This window comes from Microcaecilia unicolor, chromosome 13 (genome assembly GCF_901765095.1).
Source record: "Microcaecilia unicolor chromosome 13, aMicUni1.1, whole genome shotgun sequence".
NCBI classification, from domain to species: domain Eukaryota; kingdom Metazoa; phylum Chordata; class Amphibia; order Gymnophiona; family Siphonopidae; genus Microcaecilia; species Microcaecilia unicolor.
Genome location: NC_044043.1, coordinates 65,750,689 through 65,766,235, shown reverse-complemented (window position 1 = coordinate 65,766,235; position 15,547 = coordinate 65,750,689). Strand labels below are relative to the sequence as shown.

Below are 15,547 nucleotides of genomic sequence, written 5' to 3'. Positions count from 1 at the left end.
GTAACTTGGGCATGTCTTGCCATACTATTGGAGTATGCGTTATCTGTAGTGGGGAGCATGCATTGACATTGTTTTGATGCTCCTGTTCCCCATTCTTTTTCAGGAAATCGCATCATCATGGGTAAAAACCATGTTTTCCGTTTTAACCACCCTGAGCAAGCACGAGCAGAACGGGAGAAGACACCATCTGCTGAGACCCCATCAGAGCCCGTGGACTGGACTTTTGCTCAGAGAGAGCTGCTGGAGAAGCAAGGAATTGATATGAAGCAAGAGATGGAGAAACGGTATATGATGTGGCATTTCCTTTGTTTTGTCTCGTGGCTGCACATGTGTGTGACAGCAGAATTCACTAAGTGTCAGCATGTCATCGATTTTGACCTTTCATTTATTGTTTTTATACCCTTTCATATTCAATACTAAAAAAAAAACATATAAAAAGATTGGATCTTCCAACCTACAAAACTAACTAATATAAATGCAAAAGTTTTTTAAATTTAAATTAGTGATATGTGCTCAGATCCAGGCACCCTCAATAGAGAGCAGCCTACCATCCCATCATTACACATAGAAACCCTATAGAGTCAGTCAGCTATAGTTGCTATATAAAAAAAATTAATTCAATCCTAATGTTTCTAGCGTCCAAAAAAGCATTTTCAAGTTGACTTGTATAAATCCTGTGCACAGGCAAGGACAGATGATGAAAAAAGCTTGAATAGGACTTACCTTGTGATGAACTGCAATCATCCAAAGTTTACATCAATCATACTAATGAACCAGTGGCGTAGCTACGTGCCCCCCAACCCTGATGCCAGTCAAGTGCCTGTGTTTTAGGCACTACTGACTGCCCTCCCGCTCCCTGCACTGCTGTCCTTCAATTTTCAGGACTGCCAGCAGCGTCAATGAGGTAAACACACTGCCTGTGGCATCCCGGGAGCTTTCATTCTGCTACAATTTCTGGTCCCGCCTAGATGGTACACTGCAACAGAAACAGAGCTTTTGGGGCTGCCGAAGACAGTATGCTTAATTCGCTGACGTTGCCAGCAGCCCAGAAAATTGAAGAAGGGCAGCGGTGCAGGGAGCTGGAACAGGAGACTTCAGAAAACCAAAGCCAGTTAGGGTGGTCTACCTTTCTCTCTCCTCTGCACAGCTGCCAGTCATCCCATTCACCCAAAACAAAGCAAGCAAACCTATGAGCTGCTCTGTCCATGTTGTCGTCCTTTATTGTTGGTAACATTTTTATTTGATCTCGATTTGCTGATATTTTCGAACGTGCCGGTTTTACAGCATGCAGATGTACACAGGGAAGTATTGAGTAATTAGTTCTAAATTGTAAATCATTGTGTCATTTGGAGGGGCTGGTTATAGGGACCACTTGTATTCATGCAGAAATGTTTTCACCTAGTAATCAAACTTACTTATTTATAAGTACAAAAATAAAAAAAAACACAAAACAAAACATTAATTAGGTTGAGACCTACTACTACTTATCATTTGTAAAGCGCTACTAGACGTACGCAGCGCTGTACACTTGAACATGAAGAGACAGTCCCTGCTCGACAGAGCTTACAATCTAATTAGGACAGACAAACAGGACAACCAAGAGATAAGGGAATATTAAGGTGAGGATGATAAAATAAGGGTTCTGAACAAGTGAATAAGGGTTAGGAGTTAAAAGCTGCATCAAAAAGGTGGGCTTTTAGCTTAGATTTGAAGACGGCCAGAGATGGAGCTTGACGTACCGGTTCAGGAAGTCTATTCCAGGCATATGGTGCAGCAAGATAAAAGGAACGGAGTCTGGAGTTAGCAGTGGAGGAGAAGGGTGCAGATAAGAGAGATTTACCCAGTGAACGGAGTTCCTGGGGAGGAATGTAGGGAGAGATGAGAGTGGAGAGGTACTGAGGAGTTGCAGAGTGAATGCACTTATAGGTCAATAAGAGGAGTTTGAACTGTATGCGGAAACGGATAGGAAGCCAGTGAAGTGACTTGAAGAGAGGGCTAATATGAGCATAACGACACTGGTGGAATATTAGTCGTGCAGCAGAATTTTGAACAGATTGAAGAGGAGAGAGATGGCTAAGTGGGAGACCTGTGAGAAGCAAGTTGCAATAGTCTAAGCGAGAGGTGATGAGTGTGGATGAGGGTTCTTGTAGTGTGCTCAGAAAGGAAAGGGCGAATTTTGCTGATATTATAGAGAAAGAAACGACAGGTTTTAGCAGTCTGCTGAATATGTGCAGAGAAGGAGAGGGAGGAGTCGAAAATGACCCCAAGGTTACAAGCTGATGAGACAGGAAGGATGAGAGTGTTATCCACAGAAATAGAGAATGGGGGAGGAGGAGAGGTTGGTTTAGGGGGAAAGATGAGCAGCTCAGTCTTGGTCATGTTTAGTTTCAGATGGCGCTGAGACATCCAGGCAGCAATGTCAGACAGGCAGGCTGATACTTTGGCCTGGATTTCAGCTGAGATTTCTGGTGTGGAGAGGTAGATCTGGGAGTCATCAGCGTAAAGATGATACTGAAAACCATGGGATGAGATCAGAGTACCAAGGGAAGAAGTATAGCTGGAGAAAAGAAGAGGTCCCAGGACAGATCCCTGAGGTACACCAACTGACAGTGGGATAGAAATAGAGGAGGATCCACTAGAGTATACACAAAAGGTACGCTGGGAGAGATAAGAAGAAAACCAGGAAAGAACAGAGCCCTGAAATCCAAGTGAGGACAGCGTATCAAGGAGTAGGCTGTGATCAACAGTGTCAAAAGCAGCAGATCGAGAAGGATGAGGATAGAATAGAGGCCTTTGTATCTGGCCAGAAACAGATCATTGGAGACTTTAGAAAGCGCTGTTTCATTTGAATGAAGGGGGCGAAAGCCAGACTGAAGTGGATCAAGAATAGCTTGAGATGAAAGAAAGTCAAGGCAACGGCGGTGAACAGACTTGGGAGCATTTAACATCTTTTTTTTGTTCCTACTTCAAAAGAAAAAGATGCCATGTGGGAACTTGCTCCTTTTGTTTTGTAGATTGCAGTGGTATATTATAAAAATGCACTTGCCTTTTTTATTACTGCTGTTTCACAGAGAGGTATTGAATAATGAGGGAAGGCTTCCTTCATGTAGGAGTTCTGTCCATCAGTCTGAATGTGGCAGCATTGTCCAGTTCAGCACACTGTTAGCCACCAAGTTCATACAAAGTTAATTATATTCCGTGAAAAATAAATCTGTTGACTCAGGCTGCTTACTATGCGAATATTCTATCACTGTTGCATTATTGCTACCAAGTATTACTTATTAAGGGCATTTGCTTTAAACTTTGTTTTAATTTGTTTATCCAGTCCTTACATTCATGCAGTTTTGCTTTTTAAACCCAAAGGTGAATCCTAAGGGTGGTTGAACAATTAGATATAAACTGTGTTGTTTCTGACTACTTTTGGACTGTTTTCGATCTTGCTTATCTGTACATCTGCTGTATAGAGTTTTGGAAGATGGAAATAAGAAAATAAAAATTAAGCTTTGGATATACTCTGTAGAAGTTGTTGTTTACTTTTGCAATGTGTATATAGATGCTGTACTGGTGTGTGCATGTTTATACATATGGCTATGATTCTGAACATGCGGAATCATTAAAAGGACAGATTTTTAAATGCCCAGTTGGATATATGTGCTAATCTCATAAGTACATAAACATCGCCATGCCGAGACAGACCAAGGGTCCATCGAGCCCAGCACCCTGTCTCCGACAGCGGCCAAAAGAACAAACAATTTGTCCCGCCCATCCCAGAAATAGTGGATTATTCCCACGTCCATTCATTAACATTCTATGGCCTTTTCCTCCAGGAAGTCGTCCAAACCTTTTTTAAAGTCCGCTAAGTCAACTGCCTTAACCATTTTTTCCGGCAACGAATTCCAGAGTCTAACTACACGTTGAGTGAAGAAACATTTCCTCCGATTCGTTTTAAATTTACTACACTGCAGTTTCATCACATGCCCACTTGTCCTAGTATTTTTGGAAAGCGTAAACAGACGCTCCACATCGACCCGTTCCATTCCACTCATTATCTTATAGACCTCTATCATATCTCCCCTCAGCCGCCTTTTCTCCAAGCAGAGGAGCCCCAGCCTCTTCAGCCTTTCCTCATAGGGAAGTCGTCCCATCCCCTGTATCATCTTTGTCGCCCTTCTCTGTACCTTTTCTAATTCCACTATATCTTTTTTGAGGTGCGGCAACCAGAATTGAACACAATACTCGAGGTGCGGTCGCACCATGGAGCGATACAACGACAGAATAATATCCTCATTTTTGTTTTCCATCCCTTCCTAATAACATTCTATTTGCTTTCCTAGCCGCAGCAGCACATTGAGCAGAAGGTTTCAACGTATCATCAACAATGACACCTAGATCCCTTTCTTGGACCGTGACTCCTAACGCTGAACCCTGCATGACGTAGTTATAGTTTGGGTTCCTCTTTCCCACATGCATCACTTTGCACTTGTTCACATTAAACGTCATCTGCCATTTAGACGCCCAGTCTCCCAGTCTCATAAGGTCCCCTTGTAATTTTTCACTATCTTCCCGCAATTTGACGACTTTGAATAACTTTGTGTCATCAGCAAATTTGATTACCTCACTAGTTACCCCCATCTCTAGGTCATTTATGAATATGTAAAAAAGCAGAGGTCCCAGCATAGATCCCTGAGGGACCCCACTAACTACCCTTCTCCATTGCAATGTTAACCTTTTAACCCTACTCTCTGTTTCCTATCTTTCAACCAGTTTTTAATCCACAGTAAGATACTACCTCCGATCCCATGCCCCTCTAATTTCCTCTGTAGTCTTTCATGAGAGACCTTATCAAACGCCTTCTGAAAATCTAGATACACAATATCAACCGGCTCACCTTTGGCCACATGTTTGTTTACCCCTTCAAAGAAATGCAGCAGATTGGTGAGGCAAGACTTCCCTTCACTAAATCCATGTTGACTTTGTCCCATTAGTCCATGCTTTTGAATGTGCTCTGTAATTTTGTTCTTGATAATAGTCTCTACCATTTTGCTCGGCATTGACGTCAGACTCACTGGTCTATAATTTCCCGGATCTCCTCTGGAACCTTATCGGCGTTACATTGGCCACCCTCCAATCTTCTGGTACCACGCTCGATCTTAAGGATAAATTACAAATCACTAACAGTAGCTCTGCCAGCTCATTTTTTAGTTCTATCAGTACCCTGGGATGAATACCATCCGGTCCAGGAGATTTGGTACTCTTCAGTTTGCAGAACTGCTCCATTACGTCTTCCAGGTTTACAGATATTTCATTAAGTTTTTCCTACTCGTCAGCCTCGAATACCCTGTCCAGCACCAGTATCCCTCCCAAATCTTCCTCGGTGAAGACCAAGGCAAAGAACTCATTTTTTCTGCTATTTCTTTGTCTTCCTTGATCGCCCCTTTTACATCCCGGTCATCCAGCTGTCCAACTGATTCTTTTGCCGGCTTCCTGCTTTTAATGTATCTAAAAAAAAAATTTTACTATCAGTTTTCGCCTCTAGCACTATCTTTCTTTCAAAATCCCTTTTTGCCTTTCTTATCAGCGCTTTGCATATGACTTGACATTTCTTGTGCCGTCTCTTATTTTCTTCATTAGGTTCCTTCTTCCATTTTCTGAAGGATTCTTTTTTAGCTCCAATAGCCTCCTTTACCAAATTTTTTAACCATGTCGGCTGTCGTTTAGTTTTCCGTCCTCCTTTTCTGATACATGGAATATGTTTGGCCTGGGCCTCCAGGATGGTGTTTTTGAACAGCATCCATGCCTGTTGTAGGTTTCTAACCCTCTCAGTCGCTCCTCTAAGTTTTTTTTTTTTACCGTTCTTCTCATTTTATCATAGCTTCCTTTTTTTTAAAGTTAAACGTTAACATATTTGACTTCCTATGTTTACCTTATTGAAAGCAAATTTCAAAGGCGATCATGTTATGATCACTGTTGTCAAGCGGCCCCCGGACCGTTACCTCCTGTACCAGATCATGCGCTCCACAGATGACTAAGTCTTGAATTTTTCCTTCTCTCGTTGGCTCCTGTACCAGCTGCTCCATAAACCTGTCCTTTATTACATCAAGGAAGTTTATCTCCCTAGCGTGACCTGATGTTACATTAACCCAGTCTATATGGGAGGTAATTAAAATCACTGATAATTCCCAAAGGGATAGTAGAATAATAATCAAAACTCACTCTAAATAATTCTACTATAGTATACACGAGTATTGGAGGTGTACTACTGCCAACACATATGAAAAAAGTGGAGAAAAAAGACTTCAGAAAATCTCTCGAGTGCTCTTCATGTGGAAAACCACCTTTCAAATTTCTAGCACTCTAATTCTTCAATCACCAGTCTTCACAAAAAAAATCGAGTATTGTGAAAAGGTGTGTGGGCATGCATTATATGAATTAGAAGAGAGGTAATTAAAATCACCCATTATTATTGCGTTGCCTACTTTATTAACGTCATTAATTTCCTTTAACATGACTGTGTCCTTCTGCTCATCTTTTGTTAAATATTTCAGACACATCCATGTATTTGCTCCCATGATATAACTGAATTCTATTATTCTGTCTCACTGTATTTTCAAATGTAAGCCACATTGAACTAGAGTTTGCTTGGGATAATGTGGGATATAAATGTAAAAAAATGGAAAAATCATTTATCCTTAACCTTTTAAGACGCTGCCTATCCAGCTGAATGGTGATGGCACAAGGAAAGCAAGTTTGGTCCAGTGAAGACCAACTCAAAATAACCTTTTCCTTAGCTGGGCTGTAGTATTACCATATTGAAAGTGCAACCATTCCATGCCTCTGTGGTTATGTTCCTTTAATAAGTTGGCTTGAGTCACTGGGGCTCATTTTCAAAGTACTTAAAATTCCATTGTTTATTATGGGGCTCATTTTCAAAGCACTTAGACTTACAAAGTTCCATAGATTGCTGTGTAACTTTATAAGTCTAAGTGCTTTCAAAATATACCTCTATGTAAGTTTGTAATCTAAGTGCTTTGAAAACACAGCTCACTGTTGTCCCACAAGTTTTTAGCTTTTCTTGGGTATCCAGATAGTTTATTTGTGGGTTTTATTTTGGGGTAGAAAGTGATCTTCTATTTTGCTCCCTACAATAGAAAATCCCTTTTTATTTTTATTTCTCCTGTTCTGTACTGCTTACAGAGAATGATTTCTCAGTGTTTCCTTTTCTAATTTTGGTCCTTTATTCTGTAATTGGTGAGAATTGGTCTGTATTCTGTGAATGACCAAGGTGAGAGATTCTGCTGGCATGTAATTTGTTAGTGGATGCATAGGAGTCTGACTTGTCTGGCTTTTCCAAAAGGAAGCATATTGTGGTTCTGTATATTCACTGCTGCCTTTTTAAAGGTACAGTTACTGATATTTGTGTGTTCAGAATTGGTGCAGTTAAGCTTGCTACTACATAAGCTCTGGAAAGCTTCTTTGCAGGATTTAGTGTTACTTCACAAAGTAATTTGGCAGACAATCCTTTATTTGTATGCTCCTTCATAAGGAGAAGGGGGTGGAAGGAAAACTGTCAGGAACTCCAGAGACTTGAACTGGTTTATGTCCGCTTCAGAAAAGAGAGAAAGCAGTAGAACCAGAGGAAGGGACAAGAAGACTTGTTTTATTAATACAGCTTAATAAGGTATTTTATTTATTTATTAGGATTTATTTACAGCCTTTTTGAAGAAATTTACTCAAGGCAGTGTACAATAAGAATAAGTCTAACATGAGCAATAGATAATTACAGCAGTAAAAATACTCAAATAACAATACAAAGTATGGCATATTACACTGCTTACAATGTCAACACAAAACGTAATAGAACATTTTAATTGACAGTGTAGGGTATAAACAAAGATGAGAACATATAGATAGGTAAGAGAGTAAGAGGAGTTAGAAAATAAGGTAACAAATTTAAAGAAAGGTGCACATGAGGTCAGAGAGATGGTTAAATATTATCTCAGCTAGGGTAGGAGTGGATAAACATGTCCTGCTGCAGTATGTGCAGCTCGTGTCACTCCTTGTGTGTGTGAGTGAGACTAACAAGCAAGTTACTTCTTCCATTAAAGGCCTGGTTGAAAAATCAAGCTTTCACCTGCTTCCTGAAGTAGAGAGAGTCATTTGTTAAGTGGAGCCTTTCAGGGAGTGCATTCCAGAGTGTGGGGGCAACTCCTGAGAAGACTCGCTTGCGGGTATCACATCGTGTAATGTCTTTTGGAGAGCGTGTGGTTAGTGATAGTCCTTGAGAGGACCTTCATGTCCTTGGAGGTTTGTAGAGGATCATCCTATTCTTCTGGTACTTGGGGCCATTTCCTTTAAGGGCCTTGAAGATCACCTAGAGTTATAAATTTAGCCCTGTATTGTACTCATAGCCAGTAAAGATTTTGCAAAAATGGTGTGGTGTGGTCATGTTGCTTGTAACCTTCTATTAGCCTTGCTGCAGCATTCTGAATCAATTGGAGCTGGTGCAGGCCCTTTGTAGTCAGACCATTGTAGAGTGCATTACAGTAATCCAGTCTTGATGTTATCATGACATGCACAACTGGGATAAGATTTACCTTCTCGATGTAAGGAGAGAGACAGCATAGCTGTTACAAATAGTAGAAGCAGCTCTTGAGGGTTGCTTCGATTTGGCAAATCAGAGTTACTGTTGAATCTAACTGTATTCCAAGGTTCCTGACATGTGATTAGAGGGGGAGTTCATACTTTCCTAAAGAGATTTTGATATCAGGTATATATCCACTTGTGTTAGGGACCCAGAGAAGCTTGGTTTTACATGGGTTCAGGCAAAGTTTGTTGTGTTTATCCCATTCTTGAATTGATGTTAAGACAGGTAATCAGTTTATTCAGGGCTGTAGGTAAGTCATGTTCAATGGGTATGAGTAGCTGCACATCATCCACGTAGATGTAGAACTGAGTGTCCATTGACTGAATCAGCTCAGCTAGTGGCTTGAGGTAGATGTTGAACAGAATAGATGAAAGTATCGATCCCTGTGGTACCCCACAGATCAGTGCCCATGTTGGCGATGAATTGTTACCAATTGTTGCCTACCATGCAAGTACTGTTCCATTGATACCTGTTTTTGTCAGTCTGTCATTTTATATTTCTTATAAAGTAAAGTTGAGGGATATGTGCCACTGCAGTAATTATTTTCCAGGATACTGTGATGTGTGTTGAGGCATGGTAAAGTTTAAGTTATGGGATAATGTAACTTCATTTTAAAATGTCAGTGCTTCTAAGGTTTCCATAAGTGTGCATGTTGTTTATGTGGATGCAGGACAAACGTTTTACTTAGAAATCCATTATCAAGTGCACTCTTTTGATTATGCTTAGACGTGATTATTTTGTGTTTCATTTCAGTTTTGTTATAGTTGAATTATTTTAATCACTTTGGGAGAAACCATGGAGTTCCTCTTACCATCATAACATCGTTCATTAGTATGATTGATGTAAACTTTGATGATTGCAGTTCATTACAATATAATTCCTATTCAAGCTTTTTTCATCATCTGTATTTGTTTGCCTGTGCTTAGGATTTATATAAGTCAACTTGAAAATGTTTTTTGGACACTAGAAACATTGGGATTGAATTCATTTTTTTATATAGCAGCTATAGCTGGCTGACTTTATAGGACTTTCTGTGAGCGTTGATGGGATGGTTGCTCTCTGTTGAGGGTGCCTGATTCTGAGCACATATCACTAATTTAAATAAAACATATTTTTGCATTTATATTAGTTTTGTAGGTTGAGAGATAGGATCTTTTCAGATATATATTTTTGGTGTTACATATTTTAGATCAGCATTTAGATTTCAACTTTTTTATTGATGGTTGAACTTAACAAACAGGTACTTTCTCAGAAAGAAAAAAGGAAATACAGTAGTGTTCCGCATCAACCATTTTTTAACAATGAGCCCCCCTTTCCCTCCCCCTTCCCTTGAAACCCCTCCTTAGGTCAGCATTTAAAAAGTGTTCCCCGTTTATATATATTTTCTTGAACAGCTAATATGGGAATTTTGACAGGATTCTGGTGTTAGTAGCGTTGTTTCATGCATTATGCATATAACAGTTGCTTTGGTATCATTAGTACTGAAGGAGATGAGAGGTGAAGGGGAGGAAGGAGATTCAAGAAATGGCCTGTGGCTCATCTGGGACTCTGGAAAATGGAAGCTTTGATTGATGGATAGATTAAAGTAATTCTGAAATTGACACAGAATACATCTGATGGAACAAGGACCTGATCATAAGTTTAATTCATTGAGTGCTCTGTATTGTTTTCTTTCCAGTTTGCAGGAAATGGAGATTTTATACAAGAAGGAGAAGGAAGAAGCTGATCTTCTCTTGGAACAGCAGAGACTGGTAAGTGTCTATTTTTTTTCAAGCAGATGGAAATATTAGTTAAGGTTGAAACAACTACCCTGATTTACCTTAGTGACTTGCAGCTAACTTGTCTGGCCTGGAACCAAGCAACTGCCTGGATTTCCCTTTTCTCAGCAAAGAACTTGTAAAATCATACTATCTCTGTAGATAGTGCATGCGAGTCTGCAGCCCGAAAATTGGGCTTATGTTGCTTTTGTGGAGGCAATGGATTTATTTTGGGAAGACTGAACTCAGCTAGTCTTTAAAGCAGGAATAGACTCTGTGATTGGCAGGGGAAAGCAATGGCGTGTTGGAGGGTAGGCACCTGGGGACCTCCTGAAGTTCCTCTTTATATTATTTTATGGGAATAGTAAGTGTTACCCTAAGTAGCACAGAATTGTTGATAACTTCCTAATAAGAAAGTTTTCAGCACATCATTAAAGAAGAGCATCAGCAGTTAAAATTAAAAATAAACCATCTATATATAATCCATGTACTATTCCTATATTAAGCACTGCTAAACAGATCTGTACATTATTCCTGTACTTCTTATGCTGTCCCTGTAGAGCTTTATTCCCCCACATCCTATCCTGTTCCTGTAGCCATCCTTTTTGTGGAGCTCTACATTCATTCCTTCTCCATTGTTTCTGTATCTGTCCTTGCTGTGGAGCTTTATATCTGTATCCTCCTCATTGTTCTTGAGGGAATTTTATTTCTCCAAGGACAAGTGGGATACAAGGTCCTCACAACAAAGTTGACGTCACCAATGGAGCGTGGCATAGGAGCACTACTCCAGCCTATCTGTTTGGAACTTTTGAGTAGGCTCACCATGCATGCATGCTACTTCCCACTTGCTGCTGTTGCAACAGCACCACTTCAGTCTTTTGTTTTTCATGGAGCCAGTAAGATACACTTTCCCCCACTATATGTCACTTTGCATACCAGCGTTTTTTTATTTTTTTTGCATCGTTTTGATTCTTAGTATCCTGTCGCTGTTGTGCAATGCTTTTCCCAATAGATCCTTAGGTTTTTTTTTGGATCATTCAAGCTTTATTCTTTTGCATTCTGCTCTGTGCAAGCATTGTCAAAGCCTCGAGCTTCAAGTTGCATAACTTTTCATCACTTAGTTGTCTGATTTTATTGCGGCTATTCTTCCAGGTGACATGTCCCAAAAGAAGGCCCCTGGTGGCTTCAGAAAGTTCACCCAGTGCAACAGGACCATATCCTTAACAGGTACTCATAGTTGATGCCTGCAAGTGCCTGGAGCCCAACCATGGTCCCTCTCATTGTAAATTTTGTTCATAGGTATCTAAGAAAGTGATCTATGTTCATGATAAAAAGCACAAACAGATTTTTAGTGTAGAGGTGTCTGGCCCATTGACTTCGACATTGGAAATATTAGTCTCTGAGGGTCCAGGGTCTATAACAATGATGGGGATGCATTGGTATTAAGAGTGTCTCTATCACCCTTCATACTGACCATCGGCAGAGGCTATTGGGACCGTTTCGAGCCCCACCAGAAAAAGAGGCAGGGTTGGTGTCATTTTCATCAGTGCTGATGAACTATGATGCTGAAGGCCAGGAGGAGGCTGGCGAGCATTAACATTGCATCTATTTGGAGCGAGCACCAAGAGCTTTGAGGCACCAGGGTTACTGGTGTCCTTGAAGTTCCACCAACACAAGGACTGCTGATTCCCAAGGATATCAGAGAGGACACACCAGTCTTCAAGGGCCTGAGACCCTGCCTCCGATACAGTCCAAGTGATTCAGGAAGATGTGTTTACACATACTGATTTTCCTCTGTCTTTGTTGATGGCATCCTTCAGTGAGCAGCTCATGAAGTTCAAGGAATGGATGGAATGCTTCTTCACTTGGCATGTTGCTGCAGCAGCTTCAAAATAATTGATGTTGAAACAAGAGGCTGACCAGCCAATCTTCGACCCATGCACTGCCTACAGGCGAAATAATTGATTGTAATCCCAGTCCCTTGCCCCTTGGGAGGGAAAAACACTTCAGCCTTAGAGAAAAATGTCTTTGGCTGGAATAAGAGAGACAATCAGACTTAGATAGATGCTTCAAATAAAATCGTTATTGGTATTTTTCTAAGTCAGTACAAAAGTGATTGTTCCTTCTGGAGCAGTTTTTGTCACACAGCCAGCAAGACGTTCAGGTTGAGCTACAAGGCTGCTCAGTTTGGCTTTCTCATTCTGCACTTTTATACTGATATAAGTTTAATTTCTTCTAAATCATGTGATTTCTCTTATTGTTACTTATTGTACAAAAAAGGTTATTTCCTTTATTCTTACCATCTTCTCCTGCTCCCATTCACATGCACACTTTGTGCTCATTGGCCGATCCCTTCAATAGCGAATGACATGGGGACAAAATTTGTCCCCGTCCCCGTGGGTTCTGTCTCTATCCCCACCCCTTCCCCACAGGCCCTGTCTCCATCCCCACCCTGTCCCCACAGATCCTGTCTCTGTCCCCGCCACGTCCCTATCCCTGTGGTCTCTGTTCTCATCTGCAGAAGCCTCAAACACTTATGATTTTATATTTAAATCTTTTTATTAAAGTATAAAAAGGAACAATATGCTGTGCAACTGTTGTGTATAAATTACAAATAGAAAACAATAATAACAGCAAGCAGCTATAATAACCCTCCTACCACCATCACTCTCTACCCTTCCAACCCCAACAATAGCTGACTTCTACTACCCCAAGGAATCCTAATTCACCCTATTAAAATGTCCAGGGGTACAAAATACAACCCGTTCTGTATGCCTTAGAGGGGAGAAATATGCCCTATGAAGCACTGTTATGATTTTTTAATCTGTGGATGAATAAGAAGTCATCAACAATCTTAGGATTCAGTCTAGCTCTCCTGTCTTCTACAGTCCTTCCTACAATAGAAGATGTCTTCTTAGAAGATGTGCTAGTAGCAGGATGTACAGGATCCCACATGCAAATTTTGCTAGCTGTGGCCAGCATGTTTGCTTGTTTTCCCAAATAATAAAAATATTGTCATCTGCATCAAACATAAATAACAGTCCAGTTCATCAACAGGCTTCAAAGTAGAAAGTGACACAGTTTGTCCCTGTCTTCACGAGCTCTGTCCCCATCCCCGCCTTGTCTCCGTGGGATCTGTCCCCGTCCCCACCACGTCCCCGCAGTTACTGCAGGTCCCCGTGTCATTCTCTACCCTTCATGCAGCAACAGCAAACAAATTGTATGAAACACCTGGCTCCTTCTTCTCTATACACGTATTTGTGGAGGAACATTTCCTTCTTTGGAGGGTCCACAGCCCACTCACCATCAAGGTTATATCAGTTTTTGTCTGCCATATGTGGGCCACATAGGTTCAGTTCCTCATGTGTTTCTCCTTGTTATGTGATTTTCTAGCAGTGCATAACAACATTTGCTATTTACTGGGAAATAAAACTTATGCACTCAATGTACAAGCAGTAAGGAGAAACAAGCAGAGGAAGGAATGTACATGATGTAGGCAGCGTTTTTCCAGCCGATCCTTGATCCATGTTCTGCCTACAGGTGAAACATTGACCCCAAAGACCTTGAAGGGCTTTGGAGTTGAGCAGCTGATTAGTGTCAGTCTCTACTTTGTTGTGGAAGGAAGCTTTTGCTGGTACACTGGAGTTTCTCTGTGTCTTGATGCCCACATTCAAGGCCTGAGCCCAAACTCAGTAGATTGAGACAGGCAGAGACTCGGACTTCTCCTTGAGTCTGAATCTCAGTACTCCTGGGATCTTAGCCATAGGTTTTCTATGAAGAGGGCTCAACTGGCTTGGTGTCAGATTCCTGCCCCCCCCCCCATCTCATAAGAGAAAATCCCCACCAGAGGAGTTCTCATTCATCAACTTTATAAGGGAGATGGCTCTTGCTTTCCCATTTATGTCCGAGATAGAGAAAGAGCCTGAGGCAAAAACATTGGATATCCTTCAATTCCTCAAATCCCCCACCCTCCAAGGTGGCTGTGACAGTGTCTGATTACAGAATTCTTAAGGATGTATAGACGCACCCCTCTCTGTACTCCTATTAACAAGAAGGGTGACTCATTGTGTGGAGTACAGAAGGCTCCCATATTTGAGAAACAGCAGCTTGTTTACCATTCCCTTCCATGGTGGTCAAATCCACTCTCAAAAGAGCCAGACTCATTCCTTGAGGCCTCCACAGAGTAAGGCTTGTATATTTGAGTTTTTTGGGAAAAAAACTTTTCAGAAAGCTATGTTAACATACTGCATAACATCCTGCCAGCTCATTATGGGGATGCGTTTGTGTGACATTGTACACAGTGTTGGCAGTCTTTGCCAACACTCCACCTAGGGATAAGGCCAAAGAACACTGTTCGCTAATAGCCAAAGGGAAGGAATGTGGAAAATTCCGTAGACTGTGTGACTTATATTTTCAATACGGCATTGAGAGCTTCAGCAATGGGTATTGGCATCTGGAGACTTGCCTGGTTTCAAGCTTCAGACCTAAAATAATGAAGTGTAAGAAGAACTTGCTGCTGTGTCATACCGTACCATGGAGAGGATATCTTGAAAGATAAAGTGCAAGAAGCCGCTACACTAATCAAGCTGCATAGTGACAATCTTTGAACCTTCTTCACCAGCCTCTTCTTTTAGAAGGTGTCAGAGTGAAGGGCAAAGGAGATGCTAACAATAAATATTTTCAAAGGCATAGGTATCTTCCTCCCTCTTGCTTATCCCAGACAATAGGGTTCTTGCTTCTCCTAGACTGCAAAGGGCCCAAAAGTCCAAGTCAGCTGTACATCCAAAACCAGGAATAGGGCTTTGCCTCCAAGAGAACACAGAATTCCTTTATAGGAGCTGGCACGTATGAATTCCTTTGTCCCAGACAACCTATTGGTGGGAGAGGGGCTCAGCTTTTTTATAAAACGCTGGCCCTTTATAACATCAGATTGATGAGTTCTAAAAATCGTCTAGGTAGAATACCATTTTCATCTATTCAACAAGACGTGCCTAGCCCTCATAGTTTGGGTGTTGAAAGGGTGACTCTGGCATCCCTGAACTTACCAAAGTATGTCTCAGGTTCTTTTGGCTTCCAAGAGAGTTTCCACTAAACGTTTATATAGTTTTAACTAATAGAGTGGTTAGAGCACTGGGGTTGACATCTA

General features: G+C 41.1%; 1 protein-coding gene across 1 annotated transcript in view; it reads left to right on the top strand.

Moving 5' to 3' along the window:
• The window catches only part of LOC115482563 (6-phosphogluconate dehydrogenase, decarboxylating), a 419,310-nt gene that overhangs the window by 233,124 nt on the left and 170,639 nt on the right, over window positions 1–15,547 (top strand). Inside the window, exons 7-8 of the mRNA XM_030222454.1 lie at window positions 104–284; window positions 10,323–10,395. Coding sequence (XP_030078314.1) covers window positions 104–284; window positions 10,323–10,395 — 254 coding nt within the window. The remainder of the gene's footprint in view (window positions 1–103; window positions 285–10,322; window positions 10,396–15,547) is intronic.